General features: G+C 36.6%; 1 protein-coding gene across 17 annotated transcripts in view; it reads left to right on the top strand.

Moving 5' to 3' along the window:
* Nucleotides 1–12,375, top strand: part of RNF19A (ring finger protein 19A, RBR E3 ubiquitin protein ligase) — a 118,200-nt gene that overhangs the window by 40,829 nt on the left and 64,996 nt on the right. For 15 of the 17 annotated variants that reach the window (XR_010112997.1, XR_010112994.1, XR_010112993.1 and 12 more), the window contains exons 5-10: nt 427–589; nt 4,592–4,706; nt 5,180–5,341; nt 7,624–7,837; nt 9,381–9,524; nt 10,138–10,277. Coding sequence is in view for 9 of the 17 variants with exons in the window: in XM_055116788.2 (XP_054972763.2) it covers nt 427–589; nt 4,592–4,706; nt 5,180–5,341; nt 7,624–7,837; nt 9,381–9,524; nt 10,138–10,277 (938 nt within the window). In the remaining 8 variants the exon portion in view is untranslated. Of the gene's footprint in view, nt 1–426; nt 590–4,591; nt 4,707–5,179; nt 5,342–7,623; nt 7,838–9,380; nt 9,525–10,137; nt 12,316–12,375 lie in introns of those variants that run through there. The other 2 variants (XM_003821704.4, XM_008975180.4) reach the window with 1 other exon arrangement.

The following is a 12,375-nucleotide window of genomic DNA, read 5'->3' as shown; positions in this document are numbered from 1 at the left end:
TACTTCATTGAACTTTCCCATACATAAATTTTATCATTTAGGCTACAGAGTGAGTTTGTGATATAATCAGATAATTGATGCCTAAAAATATGCATGTTTTGCATTAATTTACTATTAAACTGACTTAAGGGTATGAGGGTAATGGAGGACTAGGGATAAATTTTTAACCTGAATCTCAGTTATCAGTATCTTGTTAATATAATATAGATTAAATAATAAAATATAATATAAAATAAGATATATCAATATCTTGTTAATATAATTTATAGTGGTTCTTACCTTAGTTTAATGAACTCAGAATTTAAAGGGGAAAAAAGCTCCTAACTATGAGAAGTTTTTAAAAATAGTCATTGTTTTAATATATTGCACTAATTTGTTATTGTGGTGTTTTGCAGCAGTTATTTACATTATAATTTTTTCCGTTAGTCCATCAGGATGTACTTTTTGGGGGAAGAAACCCTGGAGCCGAAAGAAGAAAATACTGTGGCAACTGGGAACACTGGTTGGTGCTCCTGTCGGAATCGCTTTAATAGCTGGCATTGCTATTCCTGCAATGATTATTGGCATTCCTGTGTATGTGGGCCGCAAGGTAAAATGCATACTTCTTGTTAGTCCATTATCTTATTCTAAATCTTTAGGTGTATTCTTTTAGTATTGATGATTTTTGGGTTTTTTTTTTTTTTTTTTTTAGACAAAGGGTATCTTTAGTTTCTTCAGTATAAAACAGTTACTCTTTTTTCATAAATTTTTAGTGTTTGGCAAGCATATATAAATACGTATAAAGCAGACTTGCTTTAAAATGTTCTGAATCTGAAAATTTTAGTATGTTTGTATTATAAAACTTTGAGTATAAAATATTGAAGGATACACACCTGAGATTTTTCTCATAGGTATATCCTTGTAAGGTCAGGTCTATGAGATCTTTTTAATGAAAGTTAATAGCTAAATAACACATGCCCTCAGGCAAAGAATAATTAGCCAGTTCTTGAATTATTTCTGCTGTAGTTCAAAGCTTTTTTTTGGATTACTGCTTTTAATAAATACACTATTTTGCAAATTATAACAATCTTGTGAAAGTCCAAACATCAGTGACTACCACTGGCCTCTAATTGATGAATTATATTTCATTAGCTAAGCAAATAGTTCTTTTGTTAAGGGTTAATGGGATAATTTATGAGGTCCTAAGAAGTCTGTTGTTGCCTAAATTAATAGAATCTCTGGATTGAGAAGTAACTTTCAGTAGGATATAGCTAAAAGAAAAAAAAATTTTTTTCTTTGGTATCCAAGAAGATCAAAAAAATTAAAACTTTTTTTAAAAAATAAAAAGAAATTAATCCCAACCTTGTACCCAAGCAGAACAAAGGATAGCAATTTTCAAAAAGGGAACTAACAGGCCGGGTGCGGTGCCTCACCCCTGTAATCTTAGCACTTTGGAAGGCTGAGGCTGGTGGATCACCTGAGGTCAGGAGTTCAAGACCAGCCTGGCCAACATGGTGAAACCCCATCTCTACTAAAAATACAGAAAAAATTAGCCAGGCATGGTGGCAGGTGCCTGTAATCCCAGAGTCGGGAGGCTGAAGCAGGAGAATCACTTGAACCTGGGAGGTGGAGGTTGTGGTGAGCTGAGATTGCACCATTGCACTCCAGCCTAGGCAACAAGAGCAAAACTCCATCTCAAAAAAAAAAAAAAAAAGAACTAACAAGCTGGGCATGGTGGCTTACTCCTGTCATCGTAGCACTTTGGGAGGCTGAGGCAGAAGGATCACTTGAGGCTGGGAGTTCAAGACCAGCCTGGACAACATAGTGAGACCCCATCTCTCCAAAAAATTTAAAAATTATCTGGGTATGGTAGTATGCACCTGTAGTCCCAGCTACTTGGGAGGCTGAGGTGGGAGGATTGCTTGAGATGGGCAAGTGGAGGCTGCAGTGAGCTGTGATTGTGCCACTTCACTCCAGCCTGGGTGATAGAGCAAGATCCTATCTCTAAAATAAAAAAAGGATCTAAAGGTTGTCATACTGTGTCATAGGTGTTGTATGTACTTTTACTCATTTTAACCCTGCAGCAACCTCGATATTTCGGTCTCTGTGTGTTAAAATATTGAGATTTAGGAAAGTTTATGTAATATATCTTCAGTTACACACAAAGAAGCAGAGCTGAGATTTGAACTCAGATGCATGAATTCTTAATATAAGTTCCGTGATTAAGTTTCATTAGCTATTTGGGAACTCAGTCATGGGGAAACCACCAACTCATGAAGCAATCCATTCTGTTGTAAAATGGCTACTAATTGTTACAAAATTCTTACGTTTGAGTCAGATCTGTTTCCTTTTGTTTCCTTTATTTCTGTTTCTAACTTCTGGGACCCGACTGGGAATAAGGTTGATCCTCTTCTGTAAAACAGCTGAATTTTTTATATTCAACATACATTTTATAATCAGAAAAATAATATATACTATTTCTTAAAAATTAGTTTTGGGGCTGATGACAAACATATTTATAAGTCACATATTTATTTCTGAAGGTTTTAAGTGAGTAAACCTGGACTTTAAAAAATGTTGGGCCATGTGTGGTGGCTCATGCCTGTAATCCTAACACTTGGGGAGGGTGAGGAGGGAGGATTGCATTAATCCAGGAGTTTGAGACCAGCCTGGGCAACACAGTGTGTGACACCTTGTCTCTACAAAAAACTAAATAATCAGCTGGGAGTGGTGGTGCATGCCTGTAGCCCCCGCTATTAAGGAAGCTGGGATGGGAGGATTGATTGAGCCCGTGAGGTTGAGGCTACAGTGAGCTGTGATCGTGCCACTGCACTCTAGTCTGAGCGACACAGAGAGACCCTGTTTCCAAAAAAGAGAGAGAAAAAATAAAAAATTTCAAAATATATTAGCTGATCATAATTTTTCATGTAGTTATTCAAAGCAAGGCTTTGCTGAAAACAAAACTATTCAGATACTTAGAAGGGAAAGAGAGACTGTTGTACCACATGTACCTATAAATCATTTATAGAGAAGAGATTATTTACCTCATTGTTCAGGTCATAGGGTACAGTTACAGATCTCCTTTTTTCAAACATGTACCCAAAGGGTTGTAAATGAATGAATTCGTTTTCCATTGAAACAATATTCTGTGGTGCTTTGGGATCCCAACCAGCCCAGGAAAACCTGCTAAGTCAATAAAGTACCCAAAAGCTGAGCCTTCACTTAACAATAAAAAGTAGAGAATGTGGCAAAAAATAGTAAACAGAAAAATTAAGTTGAACCAGAAATAGTGGGATAATGTGATCACTAATCAAACATTGGTGCTTGAGGCTGAAAAATTTTCTAGAAGACTCCTTTCTCTTGGCAGCCTGCCTTTGCAAGTCTGCTCCATCAGTTGTGCCTTTTCTCTTCTTCAGTGCTAAGTTTCCCAGGAATGGGAGTGGGGAGGAGCAGGAATTAGCCGCAGTGCTGAAGGATAATGAAAGGTACCTTGGGAAGGTCTACCATCTCTGCCTGCATGGACTGTGTAGGGAAGTGAGGAGGCTCATTGACAAGGAACCTCTAGTCAATGCTGGGAAATGGGATTCTGACTAGGAAATAGAAAGGTTTCTTGTCCCATACGTGCATCACCCACCTCCCACCCCAACCTTTCTACTGTTTTCCACAACACTCATCGTACTTTACAGCCTTCCAAAGGCCAAAGGTGTTATTATACCATGTAATAATAGATTATTTTATAAGTCCCATCTGTAATATTGTTTATAAGTCATTTTATTTTAGAGAGTCCCCATACTTTTGAGGCTGTTTTGAATTTGTTTTGGAACAGAGGGGGAAAATGTGCTATATTAGCCCTTGCAAACCATGAAAATAAAGATCTCAAAGTTCATGTAATTTCACAAGCCAGTTTTTAATCACCGCTTCTATGATGATATCAAATTCTACTTATTAACACCTGTCCTGTACAGAGATTGCTGAGTGAATTCAATCCTGTCCTCTGGTAGCCATTATTTATCATCTTTTTTCTTTCTCTGCCATTTACTTTGAGCTATAAATGAGAGCCCTGGAATTTGAGTCATTTGTCAATATTTGTCTTCATAAAAAGGATCTGAGAAAAAAATAATACTGTTTATTCATACTTGTTTATTAGAACTGCTTTTTAAGGTCAATTTTTAAAAAGAAACCTTCCCTAGAAGCCAATTTTTACCATTTAGAGAATATTCTTTAGAAAGAAACCTTTAGAATGCTGGAAGTATCCTGTTGGTGAACCATGTAACTCATAACTGTGTTGAAAATAATAATCTTAATTTCTTCCTCTTTGCTCGATACATAATTACACTACTTTTGATTAAGATTATAAAGACGACTTTTACTCAGAACTTTTAAGCACAAAGTAAAATCCATTAAATCACTGTCTTAAGCAAATTAATAAGGAGCAAATTATTTGTGAGAATATATAATAGTTTAAGGACACTAGTAGGTTTACCTTGAACTAAGATACTCAGCTACGAACTTCTATGAAAAATCACTTTAGCAAGTATAGATCTTTTTCAACTAAGTTAAATTGTAATGTATTTTCTCTTTAATCCCCCACCCCTATTTTTATTAATTCAAGATTCACAATCGCTATGAAGGCAAGGATGTTTCAAAGCACAAACGGAATTTGGCCATAGCAGGTGGTGTAACGTTGTCTGTAATCGTGTCTCCAGTAGTAGCTGCAGTGACTGTAGGTAAGAAAATGCTGAAAAGTACTAATTACCTACAATTTTATGGAGTTAAAGTTTTGTGGAAGGATTTTTTTTAAATTGTTTTTTAATTTGAGGACAATTTAAATTGAGCCTGCAGTAAGTCTTGGTTGAAAGTATTACAGATTCAAGAGCCTAGCCTTAAAGTAGTTGGTAAATTGTTAGTGGCTGATACCCTTCCTCCCCACTCCACCCCAAGTACAGTTCAGAGGCCTGGCACTTCAAAAGAAAAAAGTTTACATCTCTCTCTTTTTCCCCTTATGTGCATTACCTGAGAGGCTGGGAACCTTGAATTTGCTTAACAACTGGGTAAATCTACTTTTGGCAAATGTTCCAGCCAACTCTTCAGAACGCTGGCACTTTTCTCTGTATGACTCTCTTGAAAAGACTTTCTAAAACTCATGTTTCTGTGAGTTATTTTGTTGTTGTTTGTAATGACTGATTTAATTTCTCTTTAGGTATTGGTGTTCCTATTATGTTAGCTTATGTCTATGGCGTAGTTCCAATTTCTCTTTGTCGAAGCGGAGGTTGTGGAGTCTCAGCAGGCAATGGAAAAGGAGTTAGGATTGAATTTGATGATGAAAATGATATAAATGTTGGTGGAACTAACACAGCTGTAGGTAAGTCCTTTAAGCAAAGGAAGAAAATGTGCTTATTAACAGTGTAAGTAGTGGGGAGGCCAGAGATAACATGCAACTCAGAATTTCCATTGCCATCCTTTTACTAGGCCTAATAGTATTCATTCAGAAGTACGTCAGTGAATAAACTGCCAAGGAGGAGTGTATGGATGAAAGAGGTGGGGGTAATTCTGGGTATCTGACCTCTGATTGGAATATAATGTCTTAGAAATCATAAACTTTTCATCTTAAATTTTGCCTGAAACATTACAAATAACTAAGTAAAGGATATGAAGAGGAATACAGTTAATAAAAGAAATACGGATGACCAATAATTCAAAAATATCTTCAACTCAATGTTATTCAAAGAAATGTGAATTAGAACAGTAATGAGCAAAGATTAAGAAGAATAAAAAAGCCTTCATAGACTGCTTATAGGAGTATGTCAATAAACCTTTTTTAAAAAGTGCATGTTCTATATTCTAGCAATTCTTGTTTTAGAAATTTGTCATAGGGAAATAATTAGGCAGATGTGTAAAGATAATGCCTACTTTCTTACCTCTTATTTTCTCTTGAACTGGCCTCAATCAGATTTTTGTCCCTACCACTCCAGAATTTTATTTCTGCTATTCACTGAAGCAGAGTCACCAGTGGCCTCCACGTAACCTAATACAGTGGTCAGGTCTTGGTCCTCGTCTTAATATAACAGTATATCCGACATGGTAGAGACTCTACCCTTCTTGAAATACTTCACTTTTCTTATGGGAAACCACTTCTTACCATATTTCCTGGCCAGTCCGTCTCATTAGTCTTTGCTGGTTCATTTTCCTCTTCTGACCTCTAAATGTTTGTTCCCCAGAGCTCAGTTCTCAGAATTCTTATGTATCTACACTTTTCCCCTAATCTCATCTATTAAATAATGCATAGACCGACCTCTCCCCTGAACTTCAAACTTGCATGTGTAACTTTCCTCTTTAATCTGCACTTGAGTGTCTAACAAGAATTTCAAGCTTAACTTGTCTACAGCCAAATTCTTGGCTCTAAAATCTCTTCTTCCCTTCATCCTCCTTAACTCAATAAGTAGCTTCTCCATTCCTCCTGTTGCTTGGGCCAAAAACCTTCACTTAACAATGCCTCCCTCTTTTCCCTCTTGTCTTACATCTGATTGATCTGTCAGCAAATTCTGCTGCTTCCTTCAATATTTAGCCATAATCCAGCCACTTCTTACTCTCTTCATTGTCCTTTCCTTAGTCCAAGCTACCATCCTCTTTCCTGGGCTATTGTAAATAGCCTCTTAACTGCTGTATCAACTTCTCAGCTTCTATTCACTAGTCCATAGTGCAGCCATAGTCACATGTCTAAACCCTGTCAGATTATGACTTTCTTATGCTCAAAACTTCCCCAGTGGCTTCTAACTGTACTGGGGAAGAAAATCCAAAGTCCTTATCGTAGCCCAAAAGGCCCCACATGATCTGCCCCAACTATGTCTCTGAGCTCATCTCTTGTCACCCTCCTATTTTATACCACTCTCGCTTGATTTTTGAGGGTGCCAAGCATTATCCTACTTCTAGGCTTTTAAACTGGCAGTTCTCTGTCTGGAATACTCTTTCCCTAGAAAATTTCATGACTCACTGTTTTACTTCATTTGTCTCTACAAGTATTACCTTATCAAAGAGGCCTTCTGTCATCACATCATATAAAATGGCTCACAGACATGTACGTACATGCACTTTTCATCACTCTCCTTCCCTTTACTCTCTTGTATTTTTCCTTATAGCATTTGTCACCGTGTGATTGGGTATATAATAGGAACTCAAATATTGGTGCAAATAAGTGGCTCCTTCAATACAAAATGTGTGAGAGGTACTGTAAAATTGGAACATAGTGTTATCAGATCTTAATAATAGCTTGTAGACAGAACTGTGGCATATATCTAGAAATCAACTTTTAGCCTATTCTTACTGACCTAGAGAATAAGCTCTTTAAATGACACCCTTAATGAAAACTGTCACATAATTTTCCTCTAAAGTCAGCTATATTTTTTAACAATCATATTCTTTATAGAATTCCTAAATCTGGGTTTTTGAAAAAAGAAACTAATGACCATTTAAAATTGTTGGCTCTATTCCCACTGCTTCTAGTGGACTAGCCTGAAAAAAATATTTTTCCATGTCTGCGTATATTTTATACTTTATATAACGTCCTCTCTGAAATCTTGGAGGAATTTAAGAAGGAGAAAATTGATAATCATACTTACTTAGTTTCTTTGGAATATTTGCATTTAGACACAACATCAGTAGCAGAAGCAAGACACAACCCAAGCATAGGGGAGGGAAGTGTTGGTGGGCTGACTGGCAGTTTGAGTGCAAGTGGAAGCCACATGGATCGAATAGGAGCCATCCGAGACAACCTGAGTGAAACGGCCAGCACCATGGCACTAGCTGGAGCCAGTATAACGGGGAGTCTGTCAGGAAGTGCCATGGTAAACTGTTTTAACAGGTGTGTGTTTTGGTTTGGTTTGGTTCTGCTTTCTGGTAACTACAAATTATTAATTAGGTGAGAATTTTGAACATAAAGCATGATGATTATATATAACCCTACTATGTCAAGGTTCAAAATAGTAATGTTAAAAATGAAATTTGGGGCCAGGTGCAGTGGCTCACGCCTGTAATCCCAGCATGTTGGGAAGCCAAAGCAGGTGGATTGCCTGAGCTCAGGAGTTTGAGACCAGCCTGGGCAACATGGTGAAACCCCATCTCTACTAAAAAAATATAAAAAATTAGATGGATTTGGTGGCATGCACCTGTAGTCCCAGCTGGTCGGGAGGCTGAGGTAGGAGGATCACTTGGGCCTGGGAGTTGGAGGCTGCAGTCAGCCAAGATCACACCACTGAACTCCAACCTGAGTGACAGTGAGACCCTGGCTCAAAAAGAAAAAAGAAATTTGGTGGTAGATTTCTAAGTCTAAGGAATAACATTCTGCCAATTTTTTCACTGTCCTTGTCACATTTTATATTATAAATCATTGCTACAGCTGCTTCAGTAGACATTGAAGCAAAGGCAGTACTTAAGCCTAGATCTTACCTCTGTGGGTAACAACAGCCAGATATTAGGAGATGGGACTTTGGCTGAGTCCTGGGAAACAGGTGGAGTCAGGACATCCAGGAATGTGTGAACGGGGACCAGGATAATCGGCTAGGGTCCTTTTATGTATTAATGCTTGCTTACTTTGTTCTCACCAAGTCTTTTATCAATAGCCATATAGATAAGTAGGAAAAATTATCTTCCCCTGTTTCTCTTTAATTCACTATTTTTCACTTAGGCTTATTAGCCTTGCTTTTTTTAAGTATAGGGGAGAATACATGAATTAAAAGATAAATTAGACATCTTATTTTTAGGTAGTTTGCCTCTTAAATACAAACTCTTAAGTTATAGTGGTATATACTACCTCTTTTTAAAAAGGCAAATGTTGGTTGGGCTCAGTGGCTCATACCTATAATCCCAGCACTTTGGGAGGCCAGGTTGGGAGGATAGCTTGAGGCCAGGAATTCGAGACCAGCCTGGGCAACATAACGAGACCCTGTCTCTAAAAATATATATAAATAAATAAAGTATTAAAAGGCAGGTGTTATTTATAGAGTCATTTTTTAATATAGATGCCCAGGATTTTTGGATTCATTGGTGTGTCATGTTTAATGATTAATAATGTATTCTAACTTTGTGTTTTGCATTGAAACATTACAAAGTGCCATATGCTGAGTGAGAATAATGGAGTACATTTAAGTGAAAATCCTTTGTGTCTTTTTTGTGTTATTTCATTACCACTTTACTTGGCAGACAGCTGATGTTCCCCATTTTATTTGGATGGCTGGTACTATGCAGTGTGCTGCAGTAGAATTTAAATTAAATAAAAGGAAATAAAAAATAATGGTTCCTAAAATAGCTTCTGGTTACTAGGGTTCTTAACTGAATTATTTAAAGATACATATTACAGTAGTGCTGATATTAAATATAATTTTGGTGATTTCATACCCCCCTTTAAGGTTGGAAGTACAAGCAGATGTACAGAAAGAACGGTACAGTCTAAGTGGAGAATCTGGCACAGTCAGCTTGGGAACAGTTAGTGATAATGCCAGCACCAAAGCAATGGCAGGATCCATTCTGAATTCCTACATCCCATTGGACAAGTAAGGAAAAAACTGTTATAAAATTGAAAGTATTTTTTAAATTAATTTTAAAGGAATAATTCCTATCATTAGACAAATTACCAGTGAAAAGTGGCTACCAACTATTAAGTTCTCTGAGAAAAGGAAACAGTGAGCTGTCCAGAGTAGGCAAATCTGTATAGATCATAAAGTGGATTTGTGGTTGTCAAGGGCTGGGAAAGGGAAGAATGGTAACTAACTGCTAATGGATGTAAGGTCCCTTTTTGGGATCATGAAAATGTTCTGAAGTTAGGTAGTGGTGATGGTTGCACAGCTCTGATCACAACTAAAAATCACTGAATTGTACACTTTAAACAGGGGAATTATATCTGAATAAAGCTGTTCTTTAAAAAAAGGTAGCATAGTGTCTAGAACAGCATAAGCAATAAATGTATCCACCAGTATTTTAAAACATTGAAGCATTATGAAGAATTCTGTTATATCAAGTATGTTTTTTAAGTAGAACGTGTTCTGCATTAAGGTGTTCTCATAGCTTATATATAGTCTGAATTTTCCATATAGAAACCCTTCCCCCAGTCATCTGAACAAAAAGAAGTCAGCAATTATGTTTGTATTTGTTACTCTTATATTTCAGAGAAGGCAACAGTATGGAGGTGCAAGTAGATATTGAGTCAAAGCCATCCAAATTCAGGCACAACAGTGGAAGCAGTAGTGTGGATGATGGCAGTGCCACCCGAAGTCATGCTGGCGGTTCATCCAGTGGCTTGCCTGAAGGTAAATCTAGTGCCACCAAGTGGTCCAAAGAAGCAACAGCAGGGAAAAAATCAAAAAGTGGTAAACTGAGGAAAAAGGGTAACATGAAGATAAATGAGACGAGAGAGGACATGGATGCACAGTTGTTAGAACAACAAAGCACGAACTCAAGTGAATTTGAGGCTCCATCCCTCAGTGACAGTATGCCTTCTGTAGCAGATTCCCACTCTAGTCATTTTTCTGAATTTAGTTGTTCTGACCTAGAAAGCATGAAAACTTCTTGTAGTCATGGTTCCAGTGATTATCACACCCGCTTTGCTACTGTTAACATTCTTCCTGAGGTAGAAAATGACCGTCTGGAAAATTCCCCACATCAGTGTAGCATTTCTGTGGTTACCCAAACTGCTTCCTGTTCAGAAGTTTCACAGTTGAATCATATTGCTGAAGAACATGGTAACAATGGAATAAAACCTAATGTTGATTTATATTTTGGCGATGCACTAAAAGAAACAAATAACAACCACTCACATCAGACAATGGAATTAAAAGTTGCAATTCAGACTGAAATTTAGGCCCATAAATGCTGCAGAATAATTACCACTGTACAACCGTGTTTGGAGCTGGTTGAACTACATGTGACTACTTAAGTTTCAGGTTACCAGCAAAAGCCGGGTTTCATTATCATAATGCAGATACATTTTCTGTGTTCAGCAAGGCATTGTGTGTCATGTGGATCTTAGTTACCAAACTATGAAGTGAAGGCTTTAAAAGTGCATTATTTTAAGGATAATAAATTTGAAGAGCAAAGCATGTTTTGTTGTTTGCCACAAAACATTGCTTGAAGCACATACTTAGATAGAAATTGGTCTTAATTTATATAATCAATATAAAATACTAATGCAATTCTACAGCATTCAAATGAAGATAACTTGAGGCTTTAGGGATAAGTGGTTAGTGATATTTTATTGAAACCACTAAGAGATAAGTTTAAAAGAACTGCATAGGTTACTCTCAGTATATGATACTCTGTAACATTTCTATTTATATCGGCATAAATTTCATTTTTTTTCTTCACATGCAATGTGGTTATATAAAGCTTAATGCAGCTCATTTGCTACCATTTGGATACTTAGACACTTTGAGCAAGATTGTGGCAGTTTTTGCACAACTTTGAAATAGAAATACCTGGTACTCTATCTTGTTTATTGTTGATGCCATCTTAGAGGAAAAAATGTAAAGGTAAGTAATTAAGCATATGACAGCAACAAATAAGATACATAAAACTACAAAATAAAGTCCCATTAGGTTATAAGTATTACAAAAAATCCACCTTTCTCTAAGGGGAAGTTTGTACCCCATTGATTCTTGGTGCCTTTGGGATCGACTGGGTTTTAATGGCCTAGTTATTTGAGGATTTTGCTGTGTTGTTTTCCATGTCTTCTCTGGTCACCTTGGATTATATATAAAAATACAGGAAATAGATAAACATGAATGTGATTAATAATGCTGAAAAAGTATTAGCCTACCAAAGACACACTCAGGCTTTAGTGAATAACTTTACATAACCTCAGTTTTTAACACATGCATATCTTCTCCAACCATGAAATCAAAGCACGGTGCAGAACTTGTACCAAGTACAAAAGGTCCATGTATGATTAGCATTATTTTCTTTTGCTTTTGTTTATGGACAATGTTCAGCTGACATAAGCAGAAGTTGGCCAAAATACTGCCTGTACTGTTAATTTCCTGTATAATTCACTTAAATAAAAGCAGGTTAACCTCAATGATAGCAGTTAAAATGTTCTATCTTATGTATTTCTTTTAAGTATTACCATTATGGTGCTACTGAGCGTTTTCTTTTGGTAAAAAGAAAAATGCCATGGGCTGCAGTCTTCTTCCATCACTTTTCCCTACCAGGTCCATTAATATGCTTATAACACTAGTGCCAGTTATTTTATTTGATAATGCTTATGGTATTTGTATATTTGTTTGCATTCCAATTTTGTTTAATAATGAGTGTGTAAACTGCATACGTTAAATAAATGTAAATACTAATGTACTGCTGCCTTCTGGTGTGTACACAAGTGTTTTTTTTTAAATAAGAATGAGAATATTCATT

Source organism: Pan paniscus, chromosome 7, assembly GCF_029289425.2.
Source record: "Pan paniscus chromosome 7, NHGRI_mPanPan1-v2.0_pri, whole genome shotgun sequence".
NCBI classification, from domain to species: Eukaryota; Metazoa; Chordata; class Mammalia; order Primates; family Hominidae; genus Pan; species Pan paniscus.
The sequence above is the reverse complement of the archived record's forward strand: the minus strand, read 5'-3'. Positions and strand labels throughout refer to the sequence as shown.